At 33.2% G+C, this 21,106-nt stretch overlaps 1 protein-coding gene across 29 annotated transcripts in view; it reads right to left on the bottom strand.

Moving 5' to 3' along the window:
* The window catches only part of LOC106074315 (uncharacterized), a 135,875-nt gene that overhangs the window by 21,671 nt on the left and 93,098 nt on the right, over nt 1–21,106 (bottom strand). For 15 of the 29 annotated variants that reach the window (XR_008774599.1, XM_056009558.1, XM_056009564.1 and 12 more), the window contains 12 exons: nt 20,732–20,818; nt 18,675–18,740; nt 17,648–17,734; nt 15,604–15,690; nt 13,546–13,611; nt 12,517–12,603; nt 10,465–10,551; nt 8,403–8,489; nt 6,335–6,421; nt 3,934–3,999; nt 3,731–3,817; nt 2,298–2,363 (listed from right to left, as the gene is read on the bottom strand). Coding sequence is in view for 27 of the 29 variants with exons in the window: in XM_056009558.1 (XP_055865533.1) it covers nt 2,298–2,363; nt 3,731–3,817; nt 3,934–3,999; nt 6,335–6,421; nt 8,403–8,489; nt 10,465–10,551; nt 12,517–12,603; nt 13,546–13,611; nt 15,604–15,690; nt 17,648–17,734; nt 18,675–18,740; nt 20,732–20,818 (960 nt within the window). In the remaining 2 variants the exon portion in view is untranslated. Of the gene's footprint in view, nt 1–2,297; nt 2,364–3,730; nt 3,818–3,931; nt 4,000–6,334; nt 6,422–8,159; nt 8,242–8,402; nt 8,490–10,168; nt 10,304–10,464; nt 10,552–12,516; nt 12,604–13,545; nt 13,612–15,603; nt 15,691–17,647; nt 17,735–18,674; nt 18,741–20,731; nt 20,819–21,106 lie in introns of those variants that run through there. The other 14 variants (XM_056009569.1, XM_056009580.1, XM_056009584.1 and 11 more) reach the window with 12 other exon arrangements.

The following is a 21,106-nucleotide window of genomic DNA, read 5'->3' as shown; positions in this document are numbered from 1 at the left end:
ACTAATAGCGTCTTTTCCCCTTTCGGGGGCCTCTAAAAATGAAAAGAGCGATAGCTTTGTTAAATGAATGGGATTATAAAGTGAATTAAACGAAATAATTTTTAGTAAGCGATTTATGAATGAATATAGATCTAGGCATATCTCAACTCGGCTTCGCAGCTTTGGTAAACGAATGTAATATCTTAAAAATGATTTAGAAAACCAAATTTAAATGTTTTTTTGATCAAAATATGAAATGAATGGACTATAATTAGTATTCTCATGTGTTAAAGTATAAAACTATCTGTGCTAAGAGAAGTTTTATCATCTTAGAGTTGAATTAGAGTTTTAGATCTAGGGATGGGATGATAAAGTAAACAATAAAACGAATAAATATTTAGTACGCGATTCATTAAGGCATTGCCTAATGAACGAATGTTCGCAAGGAAATCTGTAGTCACAGATATAAAGAACTAATATATGTAAAAAATGCTTTTGAAACACAAATTTGAAGGTTAATTTTATTATATAATAAAATCAATAGATCTTCTTTTGTATTTTCATGTGTCAAATTAAAAAACTATCTGCGCAAAGTGTATTTCTTAAAATTAGATCTAGGTCTAAATCCTTTCGATCCTTTCTCATGTCAACATTGTAGACATGACCTAGATCCATAAAATACTATAGCTGTAATAGAGTCGGACAACATTATTTTTTTTTAGGGTCTTACGTTTGTTTTAGAGCTACAATACATACACTAAGGTTTAAGATGGTACCCAAGAAACATTCCTGCCAAGTTTTATCAAGATTGGTCAAGCGGTTTTGATGTCTATAAGTAACATACATACATACAGCTCACATTCTACTTTATAATATATATATATATATATATATATATATATATATATATATATATATATATATATATATATACTAGCCTGACATTACCCGCGGCCTGCGGGTCTAAGTTTATGTTTACTAATCTAGTGGATTGGATTTAGATGTATGTTAAACTTAGCTAATGATCCTTTCAAGTTTTTTTTTCTTTCGCTACGAAAATTAAATTAGTTTTGCGAAAATGGGTTTACCCGAAGCCGATACATTCATATCTATTAAAAACGAAAAGAGCGATAGCTTTGTTAAATGAATGGGATTATAAAGTGAACAATTAAACGAAATAATTTTTAGTACGCGATTCATGAATGAATATAGATCTAGGCCTATCTCAACTCGGCTTCGCAGCTTTCGTAAGCGAATGTAGCTTTAGAAAACCAAATTTGAATGTTTATTTGATCAAAATATGAAATGAATGGACTTTAATTAATATGTTTATGTGTTAAAGTATAAAACTATCTGTGCGAAGAGAAGTTTTATCATCTTAGAGTTGAATTAGAGTTTTAAATCTAGGGATGGGATTATAAAGTAAACAATTAAACGAATTAATATTTAGTACGCGATTCATTACGGTATTGTCTAATAAAATAATGTTCGTCAGGAAATCTGTAGTCACAGATATAAGGAACTAATTTATGTAAAATTGCTTTTGAAACACAAAATTGAAGGTTAATTTTATTATATAATGAAATCAATGGATCTTCTTTTGTATTTTCATGTGTCAAAGTAAAAAACTATCTGCGCAAAGTGTATTTCTTAAAATTAGATCTAGGTCTAAATCCTTTCGATCTTTTCTCATGTCAACATTGTAGACATGGCCAAGATCCATAAAATACAATAGCTGTAATAGAGTCGGACAACTTTATTTTTTTTATTAGGGTCTTAAGTTTTTTTTAGGGCTACAATACATACACTACGGTCTAAGTCAGTACTCAAGAAACATTCCTGCCTAGTTTTATCTAGATTGGTCAAGCGGTTTTGATGTCTATAAGTAACATACATACATATATACATACATACATACAGCTCACATTCTAAAGCGCTTGGCTTCCGAACTGGGGTTTCCGGGTTCGAATCCTGGTGAAAACTGGAATTTACAGTTTTGGAATCCTTGGGCGCCTCTGAGTCCACCCAGCTCTAATGGGTACCTGACATTAGTTGGGGAAAGGTAAAGGCGGTTGGTCTTTGTGCTGGCCACATGACACCTTCGTTAACCATAGGCCACAAAAACAGATGAACTTTACATCATCTGCCCTATAGACCACAAGGTCTGAAAGGGGAACTAGTTAGATCAAAGTTCACATCTAACTTTGCATTTACTTGCACCTATCCTTTGATCTATTGGATCGTTGGGGCACTACACAAGATCTGAGCGCTGAATTCTAAGTTATTTAATTCCATTTAATTTCTTTCCTAATACTTACCTCCGATTGTTTCACTGTTATTATTTCCACGATTTTGATTTCTTGAAATAGGCTGCAACTCTTGGTCTGATATAATAAAAAATGTCTTTTATATATAACATATGTCTATATATAACAAAGGGTTTATATTTAATGGAAAAAAGCAAGCGGAAAACTAGCGGTACTAATACTACTAAATTTATAATTCACTTATAATGTCTCTACCCGGTCCATAACGATAACGAGATGGTAGGGACTCGACATTCACAAGCGTATCCCTAAAATGCAATATTGTCAGCATGTACGATGTTATTAAACATGAAATTTCTAATAGGGCAGATACAAAGGTCGCCTGCTTCTGTAGTCGACGGTTAATGTGGGTGCCATGTGGCCAGCACAACGACTAACCGCGTATAATTTCCCCAACTAATGTCAGGTACCCATTAAAGTTAGGTGGACCTAAGGACGTCTTAAACATTCCAAATTCAAATTCAGTCTTGACCAACATTTGAACCTGAGATTGACACACAGACACACACACACACATAGATATATGTGAATCTGTTTGAATGTGTGTTCGCTACTCTTCTTCATATAAAAACAGTCTCTAACAACACGTTGCCTTTTTTTTTTAAATGAAAAAAAATATTTAATTTAACTGGTTAACAATGAAAGCAAAAAAAAAAACAAAAAAAAAAAAACAACACTTTAATTATTTTAAGCAAAATTTTAGGTATATATAAACATGCTATACTATAATTTTTCTTTTATAATAATCCTCTAGTCAAAATGGTAACACATGCAACATTTCAAATGCACTAGAGAGTATAAACGAAAAGGTGTCGCAATAAAATTAAAAAAAAAACATATTGTCAGAATTGAAGATGCAAAACTCTATCATGGATATAACACAGAGATAATATTAGGGAGCAAAGATTATTGTCTGTGCCCGTAAATAAATGAAAATCTGCTAAACACTCTGGAAACGGATGGAGAATTCACAGCAATCAAGAAAGAGACCAAGCTATATGAAGACCTCTTTATAGTGACGAAAATAAAATGGAACAAATTACGTTGGGCAGGTCACCTCGAAAGAATAACAGAGAACAGAAGAGCAAAAAAAAAAATAATAAAAATAAAAAATGAAATCGCCCCAAAGGCAGACCACGAGTACGTTGGCTTGATGACGTAGAGGCAGATCTACCACAGTCCGGGTATGGAGCACAAGATAGATTAGACTGGAGAGATATGGTAAAGCTGGCAAGAACTCTCCTTGGGCTATGGCACCAATGGGATGAATGATGGATTTTAATAAAAGAAATTCGAGCTACTTATTTAAAAAAAAAAAAAGAGTGGTACAAATCTCTTACAAATATTGAACTTATGAGGAATTTCAAAAGTCTTAAACTTCTACAAACTTGTTTTGCTAGTGTGTGTTTTTTTTATATCCTTACCCCCCTGGGCGTTGGCATGATGTAAACGGTTTTGAAGAGTGTCAGGTCGTAGTGAATTTCTCCTTTCTTCATTCAGATTTGTTGGACCTAAAATGAAAGATGACGATATAGGTAGTAGCAACCATCCTACCACATAACATGACTGATACATCTACAATAGAAACGTCTTTATTCTCACCGTTCATTTCTTCCCTAATACTTACCTCCGATTGTTTCACTGTTATAATTTCTACGATTTTGATTTCTTAAAATAGGCTGCAACTCTTGGTCTGATATAATAAAAAATGTCTTTTATATATAACATATGTCTATATATAACAAAGGGTTTATATTTAAGCAAGCAAGCGGAAAACTCGCGGTACTAATACTACTAAATTTATAATTCACTTATAATGTCTCTACCCGGTCCATAACGATTACGAGAGGGTAGGGACTCGACATTCACAAGCGTATCCCTAAAATGCTTCAGGAAAATGTCATAGCGATATTGTCAGCATGTACGATGTTATTAAACACGAAAAATTCTAATAGGGCAGATACAAAGGTCGCCTGCTTCTGTAGTCGACGGTTAATGCGGGTGCCATGTGGCCAGCACAACGACTAAAGGCTTATAATTTCCCCAACTAATGTCAGGTACCCATTAAAGTTAGGTAGACCTAAGGACGTCTTAAACATTCCAAATTCAAATGACAGTCTTGACCAACATTTGAACCTGAGATTAACACACAGACACAAATGTGTTTGAATATGTGTTCCCTTCTCTTCTTCATATAAAAACAGTCTCTAACAACTCGTTGCCTTTTTTAAAACATGGAAAAAAATAAATTTTAATTTAACTGGTTAACAATGAAAGCAAAAAAACAACAATAACACTTTAATTATTTTTAAGCAAAATTTTAGGTATAAATAAATCTTATCTTATCTTATATAATACAGCCGTTACTTCAAAAAAAAAAGATGATTACGTCCTACGCGTCATGCATTTAGTCATGCATATTAACCAATGACTTAAATTCTGACAGGTCACTGGTTTTCTTGGCTAGTTCAGGCAACCCATTCCATGCTCTAATAGCACTACGGAAGAAGGAGTATTTGTACAAATTTGTCCTGGCATATGGGACGAGGAATGTGCATTTATCTTTGTGTCGTTCAGAGTATTATATTAAATTTTGTTTTTGTATTTGAAGATTATGGTTCAGTTTTTTATGTATAATTGCTTCTTTACTTTTGAGTATTCTGTCCTGAAGGATTTCTAAATTTAGTGATTTTACTAAAGGTGTTACTCTGGTTAAGTGTAAATATTCGTTTGTAATGAATCTCACTGCTCTATTTTGTGTATGTTCCAGTTTCTTAATGTTATCTTGAGTTGAGGGGTCCCAAACGGAGGATGCATTTTCTATTATTGGCCTAAACAAGGTTAAAAAACATTTTAGTTTTATGTTCTTAATTGATTTATAGAAATTTCTTTTAATAAATCCTAATGCTTTGTTTTATATATAAATTATACATATATATATGTTTATATATCTTTATATATATATAACAACTTAGAAAAAAAGCTATACTATTATTTTTCTTTTATAACAATCCTCTAGTCAAAATGGGAACCTATGCAACATTTCTAATGCACTAGAGTTGACTAGAGAGTATAAACGAAAATGTGTCGCAATAAAATTAAACAAAAAAAAAACAAAAAACTTGTCAAAATTGAAGAAGCAAAACTCTATCAAGGGTATAACACAAACAGAGATATTAAGGAGCAAAGATTATTGTCTGTGCCCGTAAATAAATTAAAATCTGCTAAACACTTCTGGAAACCGGATGGAGGATTTATATAAATCAAGAAAGAGACCAGCTATATGAAGACCTCTTTATAGTGACGAAAATAAAATGGATCAAATCACGTTGGGCAGGTCACCTTCAAAGAATAACAGAGAACAGAAGAGCAAAAAAAAAATTGAATCGCCCCAGAGGCAGACCACGAGTACATTGGCTTGATGACGTAGAGGCAAATCTACCTCAGTCCTGGTATGGAAACGTAAAGAACATAATAGATCAGACTGGAGAGATGTGCTAAAGCTGGCCAGAACTCTCCTTGGGCTGTGGCACCAATGGGATGAATGATGGATATAAAGTAAAGAAATTCGAGCTACTTATTTTTTAAAAATTAAAAGAGTGGTACAAATCTCTTACAAATATCGAACTTATGAGGAATTTCAAAAGTCATAAACTTCTACAAGTGTGTTTTTTTATTTCCTTACCCTCCTGAGCGTAGGCATGAAGAAAAGGGTTTTGAAGAGTGTCACGTCGTAGTGAATTTCTCCTTTCCTCATTTATTTGTGTTGTGCCTACCACATAACATGACTAATACATCTACAATAGAAACGTCTTTATTCTCACCGTTCATTCATTTATTCGCTCATAATTTCATAATAATGACTACATTTCCGGTTTGTTGAAGACGATAAAATACAAACGATGTGACCTCTCCTTTAATAAATAAAGCCCAGACACTGGCGGATCTAGGGGGGGGGGCGGATAGGGTGAATGTTAGTAAACTTCTACAAACTTCTATTGTTAGAGTGTGTTTTTTTATGTCCTTACCCTCCTGAGTGTTGGCATGAAGAAAAGGGTTTTGAAGAATTTCACGTTGTAGTGAATTTCTCCTTTCCTCATTTATTTGTGTTGGGCCTAAAATGAAAGATGACGATATAGGTAGTAGCATCCATCCTACCACATAACATGACTGATACATCTACAATAGAAACGTCTTTATTCTCACCGTTCATTCATTTATTCGCTCATAATTTCATAATAATGACTAAATTTCCCGTTTGTTGAAGACGATAAAATACAAACGATGTGACCTCTTCTTTAATAAATGAGGCCCAGGCACTGGCGGATCTAGGGGGGGGGGGCGGCGGATAGGGAGAATGTTAGTAAAGAAACCGCACAATTTGTATACGAATTTATTAGTTATGTCAATAACATACAGTAGTTTTTTATATTTCAACTTGTGTTTAGATTACTTCTCAACCTTTTGTATGTTGGACGATTTGTTGGGATGGGAAGGTGGCTATGGTATCAATCCCGCTCTTCCCCCTCCCTCCAAGAAGAACTTTCGAGTGGAGGGGGGGGCGGTCCAATTTATTTATTGTAATCACAGCTTCTTAATAGAATCAATTGAATATCTATATAATTAAAACTTATTGATATTTTAACCGATCTTTATATTATGTCGTTCCCCTGTTGGCCGATTGGGTGGGGGTGGAGGGCTAATCTATCTACTGCCCTTCCCATCTAAATCCTTGAATTGGTGTGGGGAGGGCGGTCCTCTTTTCAATTAGAAATTATAGTTTGTGAACAAAATTAGTTGAATTACAATATAATATATTTATCTATTTTGTCGCTAGACTTTTGGTATCCTAGCCGATTCGATGAGATTGGGGGGGGGGGGGCGAATGCTTCTACGGCCCTCCCCAATCCAGCCCTCAGAATGGGGGTGGTGGTCCTATTTTTATGGAGAATAATAGTTTATAAACAAAATTACTTGAATATCTATATAATATGAGCTACATATTGATGTTTTATCCCATTTTTATATTATGTCGCACAAACACTCTGATCTCAAATTTTATCACTAGTAAATATAAAATGAAAAAGAGTTGTACCAGGTGGCAGGGGCGATACATGCAATCGCCTTCTACCCATCGAACAAACCAATACTTTTTTCTTTTTATATTTTAGTTATAAATTATAAAATTAAACAAATGTCACTAATAAAATTTATATATGCTATAAATTAAATTTTTATAGCGAAGAATTCGTTAATGCCAATACAATCATTAGCAGAACTTATAAAAAGTAATTAGGATTAATGTTTTTACTCTACCGCATTCTCAATTTTCCAGACGAAAAGATGACGTTTTTAAACAGAAAATTCAAATATGGCGACAAAGTTTATGTAATTGCACACGAATTAATCTTAGTTATTTTAACAAAGACTTTGTTTTGGAAAATTTAGAATTCATACGAAATTTTTCATTATAAAAGTAACAATTGAGATGACTTCTCTACCCAAATATTATTTTCCTAGTCACCTTTTTCCAACCTTTACTCATACGGATATTTTCTATTGTATAAAACATTTTGAGGCTATAACTCACAATATATCCTTGAATCCTGTAAATGCAAAAATATAGAGTAGAATCTAATTGGCCCATTTAATTTCTAATCCAACTTCCGAAATTTATTTGTTTAGATATTTAAATTATAGTTCTAGAATAAAGCAAAGTAACAAACATGCATATTGAACATAATGTATCACTTACAAATATTTTTTTTTCAAATTTCACTGTTATTAGTTTGATATAATTCAAATATCAAAATGTCACATGAATTTTATAAGATGACGTAAAGGCAAATCTACCTCAATCCGGGTATGGAAACGTAAAGAACATAATAGATCAGACTGGAGAGATGTGCTAAAGCTGGACAGAACTCTCCTTGGGCTGTGGCACCAATGGGATGAATGATGGATATAAATAAAAGAAATTCGAGCTACTTATTTTTTTAAAATTAAAAGAGTGGTACTAATCTCTTACAAATATCGAACTTATGAGGAATTTCAAAAGTCATAAACCTCTACAAGTGTGTTTTTTTATGTCCTTACCCTCCTGAGCGTTGGCATGAAGAAAAGGGTTTTGAAGAGTGTCACGTCGCAGTGAATTTCTCATTTCCTCATTTATTTGTGTTGGGCCTAAAATAAAAAATGACGATATAAGTAGTAGCATCCATCCTACTACATAACATGACTGATACATCTACAATAGAAACGTCTTTATTCTCACCGTTCATTCATTTATTCGCTCATAATTTCATAATAATGACTAAATTTCCCGTTTGTTGAAGACGATAAAATACAAACGATGTGACCTCTTCTTTAATAAATGAGGCCCAGGCACTGGCGGATCTAGGGGGGGGGGCGGCTGATAGGGTGAATGTTAGTAAAGAAACCGCACAATTTGTATACGAATTTATTAGTTATGTCAATAACATACAGTAGTTATTTATATTTCAACTTGTGTTTAGATTACTTCTCAACCTTTTGTATGTTGGACGATTTGTTGGGATGGGAAGGTGGCTATGGTATCAATCTTGCTCCACCCCCCTCCAACATAAACTTTCGAGTGGGGGGGGGGCGTTCCAATTTATTTATTGTAATCACAGCTTCTTAATAGAATCAATTGAATATCTATATAATTGAAACTTATTGATATTTTAACCGATCTTTATATTATGTCGTTCCCCTGTTGGCCGATTGGGTGGGGGTGGGGGGCGAATCCATCTACTGCCCTTCCCATCTAAATCCTTGAATTGGTGTGGGGAGGGCGGTCCTCTTTTGAATTAGAAATTATAGTTTGTGAACAAAATTAGTTGAATTACAATATAATATATTTATATATTTTGTCGCTAGACTTTTGGTATCCTAGCCGATTCGATGAGATTGGGGGGGGGGGGCGAATGCTTCTACGGCCCTCCCCAATCCAGCCCTCAGAATGGGGGTGGTGGTCCTATTTTTATGGAGAATAATAGTTTATAAACAAAATTACTTGAATATCTATATAATATGAGCTACATATTGATGTTTTATCCCATTTTTATATTATGTCGCACAAACACTCTGATCTCAAATTTTATCACTAGTAAATATAAAATGAAAAAGAGTTGTACCAGGTGGCAGGGGCGATACATGCAATCGCCTTCTACCCATCGAACAAACCAATACTTTTTTCTTTTTATATTTTAGTTATAAATTATAAAATTAAACAAATGTCACTAATAAAATTTATATATGCTATAAATTAAATTTTTATAGCGAAGAATTCGTTAATGCCAATACAATCATTAGCAGAACTTATAAAAAGTAATTAGGATTAATGTTTTTACTCTACCGCATTCTCAATTTTCCAGACGAAAAGATGACGTTTTTAAACAGAAAATTCAAATATGGCGACAAAGTTTATGTAATTGCACACGAATTAATCTTAGTTATTTTAACAAAGACTTTGTTTTGGACAATTTAGAATTCATACGAAATTTTTCATTATAAAAGTAACAATTGAGATGACTTCTCTACCCAAATATTATTTTCCTAGTCACCTTTTTCCAACCTTTACTCATACGGATATTTTCTATTGTATAAAACATTTTGAGGCTATAACTCACAATATATCCTTGAATCCTGTAAATGCAAAAATATAGAGTAGAATCTAATTGGCCCATTTAATTTCTAATCCAACTTCCGAAATTTATTTGTTTAGATATTTAAATTATAGTTCTAGAATAAAGCAAAGTAACAAACATGCATATTGAACATAATGTATCACTTACAAATATTTTTTTTTCAAATTTCACTGTTATTAGTTTGATATAATTCAAATATCAAAATGTCACATGAATTTTATAAGATGACGTAAAGGCAAATCTACCTCAATCCGGGTATGGAAACGTAAAGAACATAATAGATCAGACTGGAGAGATGTGCTAAAGCTGGACAGAACTCTCCTTGGGCTGTGGCACCAATGGGATGAATGATGGATATAAATAAAAGAAATTCGAGCTACTTATTTTTTTAAAATTAAAAGAGTGGTACTAATCTCTTACAAATATCGAACTTATGAGGAATTTCAAAAGTCATAAACCTCTACAAGTGTGTTTTTTTATGTCCTTACCCTCCTGAGCGTTGGCATGAAGAAAAGGGTTTTGAAGAGTGTCACGTCGCAGTGAATTTCTCATTTCCTCATTTATTTGTGTTGGGCCTAAAATAAAAAATGACGATATAAGTAGTAGCATCCATCCTACTACATAACATGACTGATACATCTACAATAGAAACGTCTTTATTCTCACCGTTCATTCATTTATTCGCTCATAATTTCATAATAATGACTAAATTTCCCGTTTGTTGAAGACGATAAAATACAAACGATGTGACCTCTTCTTTAATAAATGAGGCCCAGGCACTGGCGGATCTAGGGGGGGGGGCGGCTGATAGGGTGAATGTTAGTAAAGAAACCGCACAATTTGTATACGAATTTATTAGTTATGTCAATAACATACAGTAGTTATTTATATTTCAACTTGTGTTTAGATTACTTCTCAACCTTTTGTATGTTGGACGATTTGTTGGGATGGGAAGGTGGCTATGGTATCAATCTTGCTCCACCCCCCTCCAACATAAACTTTCGAGTGGGGGGGGGGCGGTCCAATTTATTTATTGTAATCACAGCTTCTTAATAGAATCAATTGAATATCTATATAATTGAAACTTATTGATATTTTAACCGATCTTTATATTATGTCGTTCCCCTGTTGGCCGATTGGGTGGGGGTGGGGGGCGAATCCATCTACTGCCCTTCCCATCTAAATCCTTGAATTGGTGTGGGGAGGGCGGTCCTCTTTTGAATTAGAAATTATAGTTTGTGAACAAAATTAGTTGAATTACAATATAATTTATATATGTCGCTAGACTTTTGGTATCCTAGCCGATTCGATGAGATTGGGGGGGGGGGGGCGAATGCTTCTACGGCCCTTCCCAATCCAGCCCTCAGAATGGGGGTGGTGGTCCTATTTTTATGGAGAAATAATAGTTTATAAACAAAATTACATGAATATCTATATAATATGAGCTACATATTGATGTTTTATCTCATTTGTATATTATGTTGACACACACTCTGATCTCAAATTTTATCACTAGTAAATATAAAATGAAAAAGAGTTGTACCAGGTGGCAGGGGCGATACATGCAATCACCTTCTGCCCATCGGACAAACCAATAATTGTTTTCTTTTTATATTTTAGTTAAGAAATTATAAAATAAAAAAAATGTCACTAATAAAATTTATATATGCTATAAATTAAATTTTTATAGCGAAGAATTCGTTAATGCCAATACAATCATTAGCAGAACTTATAAAAAGGAGGGAGGATTAATGTTTTTACTCTACCGCCCTCTCCCCTTTCCAGACGAAAAGATGACGTTTTTAAACAGAAAATTCAAATATGGCGACAAAGTTTATGTAATTGCACACGAATTTATCTTAGTTATTTTAAGAAAGACTTTGTTTTGGAAAATTTAGAATTCATACGAAATTTTTTATTATAAGAGTAACATATGAGATGACTTCTCAACCCAAATATTATTTTCCTAGTCACCGTTTTCTAACCTTTACGGATATTTTCTATTGTATAAAACATTTTGAGGCTATAACTCACAATATATCCTTGAATCTTGTAAATGCAAAAATATAGAGTAGAATCTAATTGGCCCATGTAATTTCTAATCCCACTTCGGAAATTTATTTGTTTAGAGATTAAAATTATAGTTCTATAATAAAGCAAAGTAACAAACATGCATATTGAACATAATGTATCACTTACAAACATTTTTTTTTTCAAATTTTATTTTTATTAGTTTGATATAATTCAAATATCAAAATGTCACATGAATTTTATAAGATGACGTAGAGGCGAATCTACCTCAGTCCGGGTATGGAAATGTAAAGAACATAATAGATCAGACTGGAGAGATGTGCTAAAGCTGGACAGAACTCTCCTTGGGCTGTGGCACCAATGGGATGAATGATGGATATAAATAAAAGAAATTCGAGCTACTTATTTTTTAAAAATTAAAAGAGTGGTACAAATCTCTTACAAATATCGAACTTATGAGGAATTTCAAAAGTTATAAACCTCTACAAGTGTGTTTTTTATGTCCTTACCCTCCTGAGCGTTGGCATGAAAAAAAGGGTTTTGAAGAGTGTCACGTCGTGGTGAATTTCTCCTTTCCTCATTTATTTGTGTTGGGCCTAAAATGAAAGATGACGATATAGGTAGTAGCATCCATCCTACCACATAACATGACTGATACATCTACAATAGAAACGTCTTATCACCGTTCATTCATTTATTCGCTCATAATTTCATAATAATGACTAAATTTCCCGTTTGTAGAAGACGATAAAATACAAACGATGTGACCTCTTCTTTAATAAATAAGGCCCAGGCACTGGCGGATCTGGGGGGGGGGGGCGGCGGATAGGGTGAATGTTAGTAAAGAAACCGCACAATTTGTATACGAATTTATTAGTTATGTCAATAACATACAGTAGTTATTTATATTTCAACTTGTGTTTAGATTACTTCTCCGATTGTTTCACTGTTATTACAAATTTTTTTTTCAAATTTTATTGTTATTAGTTTGATATAATTCAAATATCAAAATGTCACATGAAATTTATAAGTACGTGACAGTTGGTGTGGTGATGTGCCTAGGTCCTTTGTAAAGTTCAGATTACTAACATATAGATAAAACTATGTCTGTCTCTCGAGAAAAAAAAGTATATTTTTGAAAAGGTCTTTATTAAAAAAAATGAAACGCAGTATTCTAATTTAAATATTTATATTTTTGAGACATTCACATCTTGCTTGCTTAATACTTAAACATGCATTGATAATTACAATATAAAAACAACTTTTTTTGTTTCTTGAAAAATAAATTTACCGGTTTCACCCCCCCCCCTCCTTTCTTGATTAGTTTGTGAAACGCTCCATCAGACACATGAGGGCTATACATGCAAAAGAATGTAACAGTCTGACATTTTATGTATGGAAGTGTTTCTAAAACTTTAACTGATGACGCCTTAAACGAAAATAAAAAAAAAATAACGCTATTACCCACCTTAAACAGATTAATGAGCGCTGAATTCTGAGTTATTTCAATTTCATTTAATTTCTTTTTTAATACTTACCTCCGATTGTTTCACTGTTATTATTTCCATGATTTTGAATTCTTGAAATAGGCTGCAACTCTTGGTCTGATATAATAAAAAATGTCTTTTATATATAACAAATGTCTATGTATAACAAAGGGTTTATATTTAATGGAAAAAAGCAAGCGGAAAACTCGCGGTACTAATACTACTAAATTTATAATTCACTTATAATGTCTCTACCCGGTCCATAACGATAACGAGAGGGTAGGGACTCGACATTCACAAGCGTATCTCTAAAATGCTTCAGGAAAATGTCATAGCAGTATTGTCAGCATGTACGATGTTATTAAACACGAAATTTCTAATAGGGCAGATACAAAGGTCGCCTGCTTCTGTAGTCGACGGTTAATGCGGGTGCCATGTGGCCAGCACAACGACTAACCGCGTATAATTTCCCCAACTAATGTCAGGTACCCATTAAAGTTAGGTAGACCTAAGGACGTCTTAAACATTCCTAATTCAAATCACAGTCTTGACCAACATTTGAACCTGAGATTAACACACAAACACAAATGTGTTTGAATATGTGTTCCCTTCTCTTCTTTATATAAAAACAGTCTCTAACAACTCGTTGCCTTTTTTAAAACATGGAAAAAAATAAATTTTTATTTAACTGGTTAACAATGAAAGCAAAAAAACAACAACAACACTTTAATTATTTTTAAGAAAAATTTTAGGTATAAATAAATCTTATCTTATCTTATATGATACAGCCGTTACTTCAAAAAAAAAAGATGATTATGTCCTACGCGTCACGCATTTAGTCATGCATATTAACCAATGACTTAAATTCTGCCAGGTCACTGGTTTACCTGGCTAGTTCAGGCAACCCATTTCATGCTCTAATAGCACTAGGGAAGAAGGAGTATTTGTACAAATTTGTCCTCGTATATGGGACGAGGAATGCGCCTTTATCTTTGTGTCGTTCAGAGTATTATATTAAATTTCGTTTTTGTATTTGAAGATTATGGTTCAGTTTTTTATGTATAATTGCTACTTTACTTTTGAGTATTCTGTCCTGAAGGCTTTCTAAATTTAGTGATTTTACTAAAGGAGTTACTCTGGTTAAGTGTAAATATTCGTTTGTAATGAATCTCACTGCTCTATTTTGTGTATGTTCCAGATTCTTAATGCTATCTTGAGTTGAGGGGTCCCAAACGGAGGATGCATATTCTATTATTGGCCTAAACAAGGTTAAAAAACGTTTTAGTTTTATGTTCTTAATTGATTTATTGAAATTTCTTTTAATAAATCCTAATGCTTTGTTTTATATATAAATTATAAATATATATATGTTTATATATGTTTATATATAAAACAACTTAGAAAAAAAGCTATACTATTCTTTTTCTTTTATAACAATCCTCTAGTCAAAATGGGAACACATGCAACATTTCTAATGCACTAGAGTTGACTAGAGAGTATAAACGAAAATGTGTCGCAATAAAATTAAACAAAAAAACAAAAAACTTGTTACAATTGAAGAAGCAAAACTCTATCAAGGGTATAACACAAACAGAGATATTAGAGAGCAAAGATTATTGTCTGTGCCCGTAAATAAATTAAAATCTGCTAAACACTTCTGGAAACCGGATGGAGGATTCACAGCAATCAAGAAAGAGACCAGCTATATGAAGACCTCTTTATAGTGACGAAAATAAAATGGAACAAATCACGTTGGGCAGGTCACCTTCAAAGAATAACAGAGAACAGAAGAGCAAAAAAAAAAATGGAATCGCCCCAGAGGCAGACCACGAGTACATTGGCTTGATGACGTAGAGGCAAATCTACCTCAGTCCTGGTATGGAAACGTAAAGAACATAATAGATCAGACTGGAGAGATGTGCTAAAGCTGGACAGAACTCTCCTTGGGCTGTGGCACCAATGGGATGAATGATGGATATAAATAAAAGAAATTCGAGCTACTTATTTTTTAAAAATTAAAAGAGTGGTACAAATCTCTTACAAATATCGAACTTATGAGGAATTTCAAAAGTCATAAACCTCTACAAGTGTGTTTTTTTATGTCCTTACCCTCCTGAGCGTTGGCATGAAAAAAAGGGTTTTGAAGAGTGTCACGTCGTGGTGAATTTCTCCTTTCCTCATTTATTTGTGTTGGGCCTAAAATGAAAGATGACGATATAGGTAGTAGCATCCATCCTACCACATAACATGACTGATACATCTACAATAGAAACGTCTTTATTATCACCGTTCATTTATTTATTCGCTCATAATTTCATAATAATGACTAAATTTCCCGTTTGTAGAAGACGATAAAATACAAACGATGTGACTTTTTCTTTAATAAATGAGGCCCAGGTACTGGCGGATTTAGGGAGGGGGCGGCGGATAGGGTGAATGTTAGTAAAGAAACCGCACAATTTGTATACGAATTTATTAGTTATGTCAATAACATACAGTAGTTATTTATATTTCAACTTGTGTTTAGATTACTTCTCAACTTTTTGTATGTTGGACGATTTGTTGGGATGGGAAGGTGGCTATGGTATCAATCCCGCTCCACCCCCCTCCAACATAAACTTTCGAGTGGGGGGGCGGTCCAATTTAATTATTGTAATCACAGCTTCTTAATGGAATCAATTAAATATCTATATAATTTAAACTTATTGATATTTTAACCGATCTTTATATTATGTCGTTCCCCTGTTGGCCGATTGGGTGGGGGTGGGAGGCGAATCCATCTACTGCCCTTCCCATCTAAATCCTTGAATTGGTGTGGGGAGGGCGGTCCTCCTTTGAATTAGAAATTATAGTTTGTGAACAAAATTAGTTGAATTACAATATAATTTATATATGTCGCTAGACTTTTGGTATCCTAGCCGATTCGATGAGATGGGGGGGGGGGCGATTGCTTCTACGGCCCTCCCCAATCCAGCCCTCAGAATGGGGGTGGTGGTCCTATTTTTATGGAGAAATAATAGTTTATAAACAAAATTACTTGAATATCTATATAATATGAGCTACATATTGATGTTTTATCTCATTTGTATATTATGTCGACACACACTCTGATCTCAAATTTTATCACTAGTAAATATGAAATGAAAAAGAGTTGTACCAGGTGGCAGGGGCGATACATGCAATCGCCTTCTGCCCATCGGACAAACCAATAATTGTTTTCTTTTTATATTTTAGTTAAGAAATTATAAAATAAAAAAAATGTCACTAATAAAATTTATATATGCTATAAATTAAATTTTTATAGCGAAGAATTCGTTAATGCCAATACAATCATTAGCAGAACTTATAAAAAGGAGGGAGGATTAATGTTTTTACTCTACCGCCCTCTCCCCTTTCCAGACGAAAAGATGACGTTTTTAAACAGAAAATTCATATATGGCGACAAAGTTTATGTAATTGCACACGAATTTATCTTAGTTATTTTAAGAAAGACTTTGTTTTGGAAAATTTAGAATTCATACGAAATTTTTTATTATAAGAGTAACATATGAGATGACTTCTCAACCCAAATATTATTTTCCTAGTCACCGTTTTCTAACCTTTACGGATATTTTCTATTGTATAAAACATTTTGAGGCTATAACTCACAATATATCCTTGAATCTTGTAAATGCAAAAATATAGAGTAGAATCTAATTGGCCCATGTAATTTCTAATCCCACTTCGGAAATTTATTTGTTTAGAGATTAAAATTATAGTTCTATAATAAAGCAAAGTAACAAACATGCATATTGAACATAATGTATCACTTACAAAATTTTTTTTTTCAAATTTTATTTTTATTAGTTTGATATAATTCAAATATCAAAATGTCACATGAATTTTATAAGATGACGTAGAGGCGAATCTACCTCAGTCCGGGTATGGAAATGTAAAGAACATAATAGATCAGACTGGAGAGATGTGCTAAAGCTGGACAGAACTCTCCTTGGGCTGTGGCACCAATGGGATGAATGATGGATATAAATAAAAGAAATTCGAGCTACTTATTTTTTAAAAATTAAAAGAGTGGTACAAATCTCTTACAAATATCGAACTTATGAGGAATTTCAAAAGTTATAAACCTCTACAAGTGTGTTTTTTATGTCCTTACCCTCCTGAGCGTTGGCATGAAAAAAAGGGTTTTGAAGAGTGTCACGTCGTGGTGAATTTCTCCTTTCCTCATTTATTTGTGTTGGGCCTAAAATGAAAGATGACGATATAGGTAGTAGCATCCATCCTACCACATAACATGACTGATACATCTACAATAGAAACGTCTTATCACCGTTCATTCATTTATTCGCTCATAATTTCATAATAATGACTAAATTTCCCGTTTGTAGAAGACGATAAAATACAAACGATGTGACCTCTTCTTTAATAAATAAGGCCCAGGCACTGGCGGATCTGGGGGGGGGGCGGCAGATAGGGTGAATGTTAGTAAAGAAACCGCACAATTTGTATACGAATTTATTAGTTATGTCAATAACATACAGTAGTTATTTATATTTCAACTTGTGTTTAGATTACTTCTCCGATTGTTTCACTGTTATTACAAATTTTTTTTTCAAATTTTATTGTTATTAGTTTGATATAATTCAAATATCAAAATGTCACATGAAATTTATAAGTACGTGACAGTTGGTGTGGTGATGTGCCTAGGTCCTTTGTAAAGTTCAGATTACTAACATATAGATAAAACTATGTCTGTCTCTCGAGAAAAAAAAGTATATTTTTGAAAAGGTCTTTATTAAAAAAAATGAAACGCAGTATTCTAATTTAAATATTTATATTTTTGAGACATTCACATCTTGCTTGCTTAATACTTAAACATGCATTGATAATTACAATATAAAAACAACTTTTTTTGTTTCTTGAAAAATAAATTTACCGGTTTCACCCCCCCCCCTCCTTTCTTGATTAGTTTGTGAAACGCTCCATCAGACACATGAGGGCTATACATGCAAAAGAATGTAACAGTCTGACATTTTATGTATGGAAGTGTTTCTAAAACTTTAACTGATGACGCCTTAAACGAAAATAAAAAAAAAATAACGCTATTACCCACCTTAAACAGATTAATGAGCGCTGAATTCTAAGTTATTTCAATTTCATTTAATTTCTTTTTTAATACTTACCTCCGATTGTTTCACTGTTATTATTTCCATGATTTTGAATTCTTGAAATAGGCTGCAACTCTTGGTCTGATATAATAAAAAATGTCTTTTATATATAACATATGTCTATGTATAACAAAGGGTTTATATTTAATGGAAAAAAGCAAGCGGAAAACTCGCGGTACTAATACTACTAAATTTATAATTCACTTATAATGTCTCTACCCGGTCCATAACGATAACGAGAGGGTAGGGACTCGACATTCACAAGCGTATCCCTAAAATGCTTCAGGAAAATGTCATAGCAGTATTGTCAGCATGTACGATGTTATTAAACACGAAATTTCTAATAGGGCAGATACAAAGGTCGCCTGCTTCTGTAGTCGACGGTTAATGCGGGTGCCATGTGGCCAGCACAACGACTAACCGCGTATAATTTCCCCAACTAATGTCAGGTACCCATTAAAGTTAGGTAGACCTAAGGACGTCTTAAACATTCCTAATTCAAATCACAGTCTTGACCAACATTTGAACCTGAGATTAACACACAAACACAAATGTGTTTGAATATGTGTTCCCTTCTCTTCTTTATATAAAAACAGTCTCTAACAACTCGTTGCCTTTTTTAAAACATGGAAAAAAATAAATTTTTATTTAACTGGTTAACAATGAAAGCAAAAAAACAACAACAACACTTTAATTATTTTTAAGAAAAATTTTAGGTATAAATAAATCTTATCTTATCTTATATGATACAGCCGTTACTTCAAAAAAAAAAGATGATTATGTCCTACGCGTCACGCATTTAGTCATGCATATTAACCAATGACTTAAATTCTGCCAGGTCACTGGTTTACCTGGCTAGTTCAGGCAACCCATTTCATGCTCTAATAGCACTAGGGAAGAAGGAGTATTTGTACAAATTTGTCCTCGTATATGGGACGAGGAATGCGCCTTTATCTTTGTGTCGTTCAGAGTATTATATTAAATTTCGTTTTTGTATTTGAAGATTATGGTTCAGTTTTTTATGTATAATTGCTACTTTACTTTTGAGTATTCTGTCCTGAAGGCTTTCTAAATTTAGTGATTTTACTAAAGGAGTTACTCTGGTTAAGTGTAAATATTCGTTTGTAATGAATCTCACTGCTCTATTTTGTGTATGTTCCAGATTCTTAATGCTATCTTGAGTTGAGGGGTCCCAAACGGAGGATGCATATTCTATTATTGGCCTAAACAAGGTTAAAAAACATTTTAGTTTTATGTTCTTAATTGATTTATTGAAATTTCTTTTAATAAATCCTAATGCTTTGTTTTATATATAAATTATAAATATATATATGTTTATATATGTTTATATATAAAACAACTTAGAAAAAAAGCTATACTATTCTTTTTCTTTTATAACAATCCTCTAGTCAAAATGGGAACACATGCAACATTTCTAATGCACTAGAGTTGACTAGAGAGTATAAACGAAAATGTGTCGCAATAAAATTAAACAAAAAAACAAAAAACTTGTCACAATTGAAGAAGCAAAACTCTATCAAGGGTATAACACAAACAGAGATATTAGAGAGCAAAGATTATTGTCTGTGCCCGTAAATAAATTAAAATCTGCTAAACACTTCTGGAAACCGGATGGAGGATTCACAGCAATCAAGAAAGAGACCAGCTATATGAAGACCTCTTTATAGTGACGAAAATAAAATGGAACAAATCACGTTGGGCAGGTCACCTTCAAAGAATAACAGAGAACAGAAGAGCAAAAAAAAAATGGAATCGCCCCAGAGGCAGACCACGAGTACATTGGCTTGATGACGTAGAGGCAAATCTACCTCAGTCCTGGTATGGAAACGTAAAGAACATAATAGATCAGACTGGAGAGATGTGCTAAAGCTGGACAGAACTCTCCTTGGGCTGTGGCACCAATGGGATGAATGATGGATATAAATAAAAGAAATTCGAGCTACTTATTTTTTAAAAATTAAAAGAGTGGTACAAATCTCTTACAAATATCGAACTTATGAGGAATTTCAAAAGTCATAAACCTCTACAAGTGTGTTTTTTTATGTCCTTACCCTCCTGAGCGTTGGCATGAAAAAAAGGGTTTTCAAGAGTGTCACGTCGTGGTGAATTTCTCCTTTCCTCATTTATTTGTGTTGGGCCTAAAATGAAAGATGACGATATAGGTAGTAGCATCCATCCTACCACATAACATGACTGATACATCTACAATAGAAACGTCTTTATTATCACCGTTCATTTATTTATTCGCTCATAATTTCATAATAATGACTAAATTTCCCGTTTGTAGAAGACGATAAAATACAAACGATGTGACTTTTTCTTTAATAAATGAGGCCCAGGTACTGGCGGATCTAGGGAGGGGGCGGCGGATAGGGTGAATGTTAGTAAAGAAACCGCACAATTTGTATACGAATTTATTAGTTATG

This window comes from Biomphalaria glabrata, chromosome 14 (assembly GCF_947242115.1).
Source record: "Biomphalaria glabrata chromosome 14, xgBioGlab47.1, whole genome shotgun sequence".
Classification (NCBI taxonomy): domain Eukaryota; kingdom Metazoa; phylum Mollusca; class Gastropoda; family Planorbidae; genus Biomphalaria; species Biomphalaria glabrata.
Note: the sequence above shows the minus strand (reverse complement) of the source record. Positions and strands in the feature narration are given on the sequence as shown.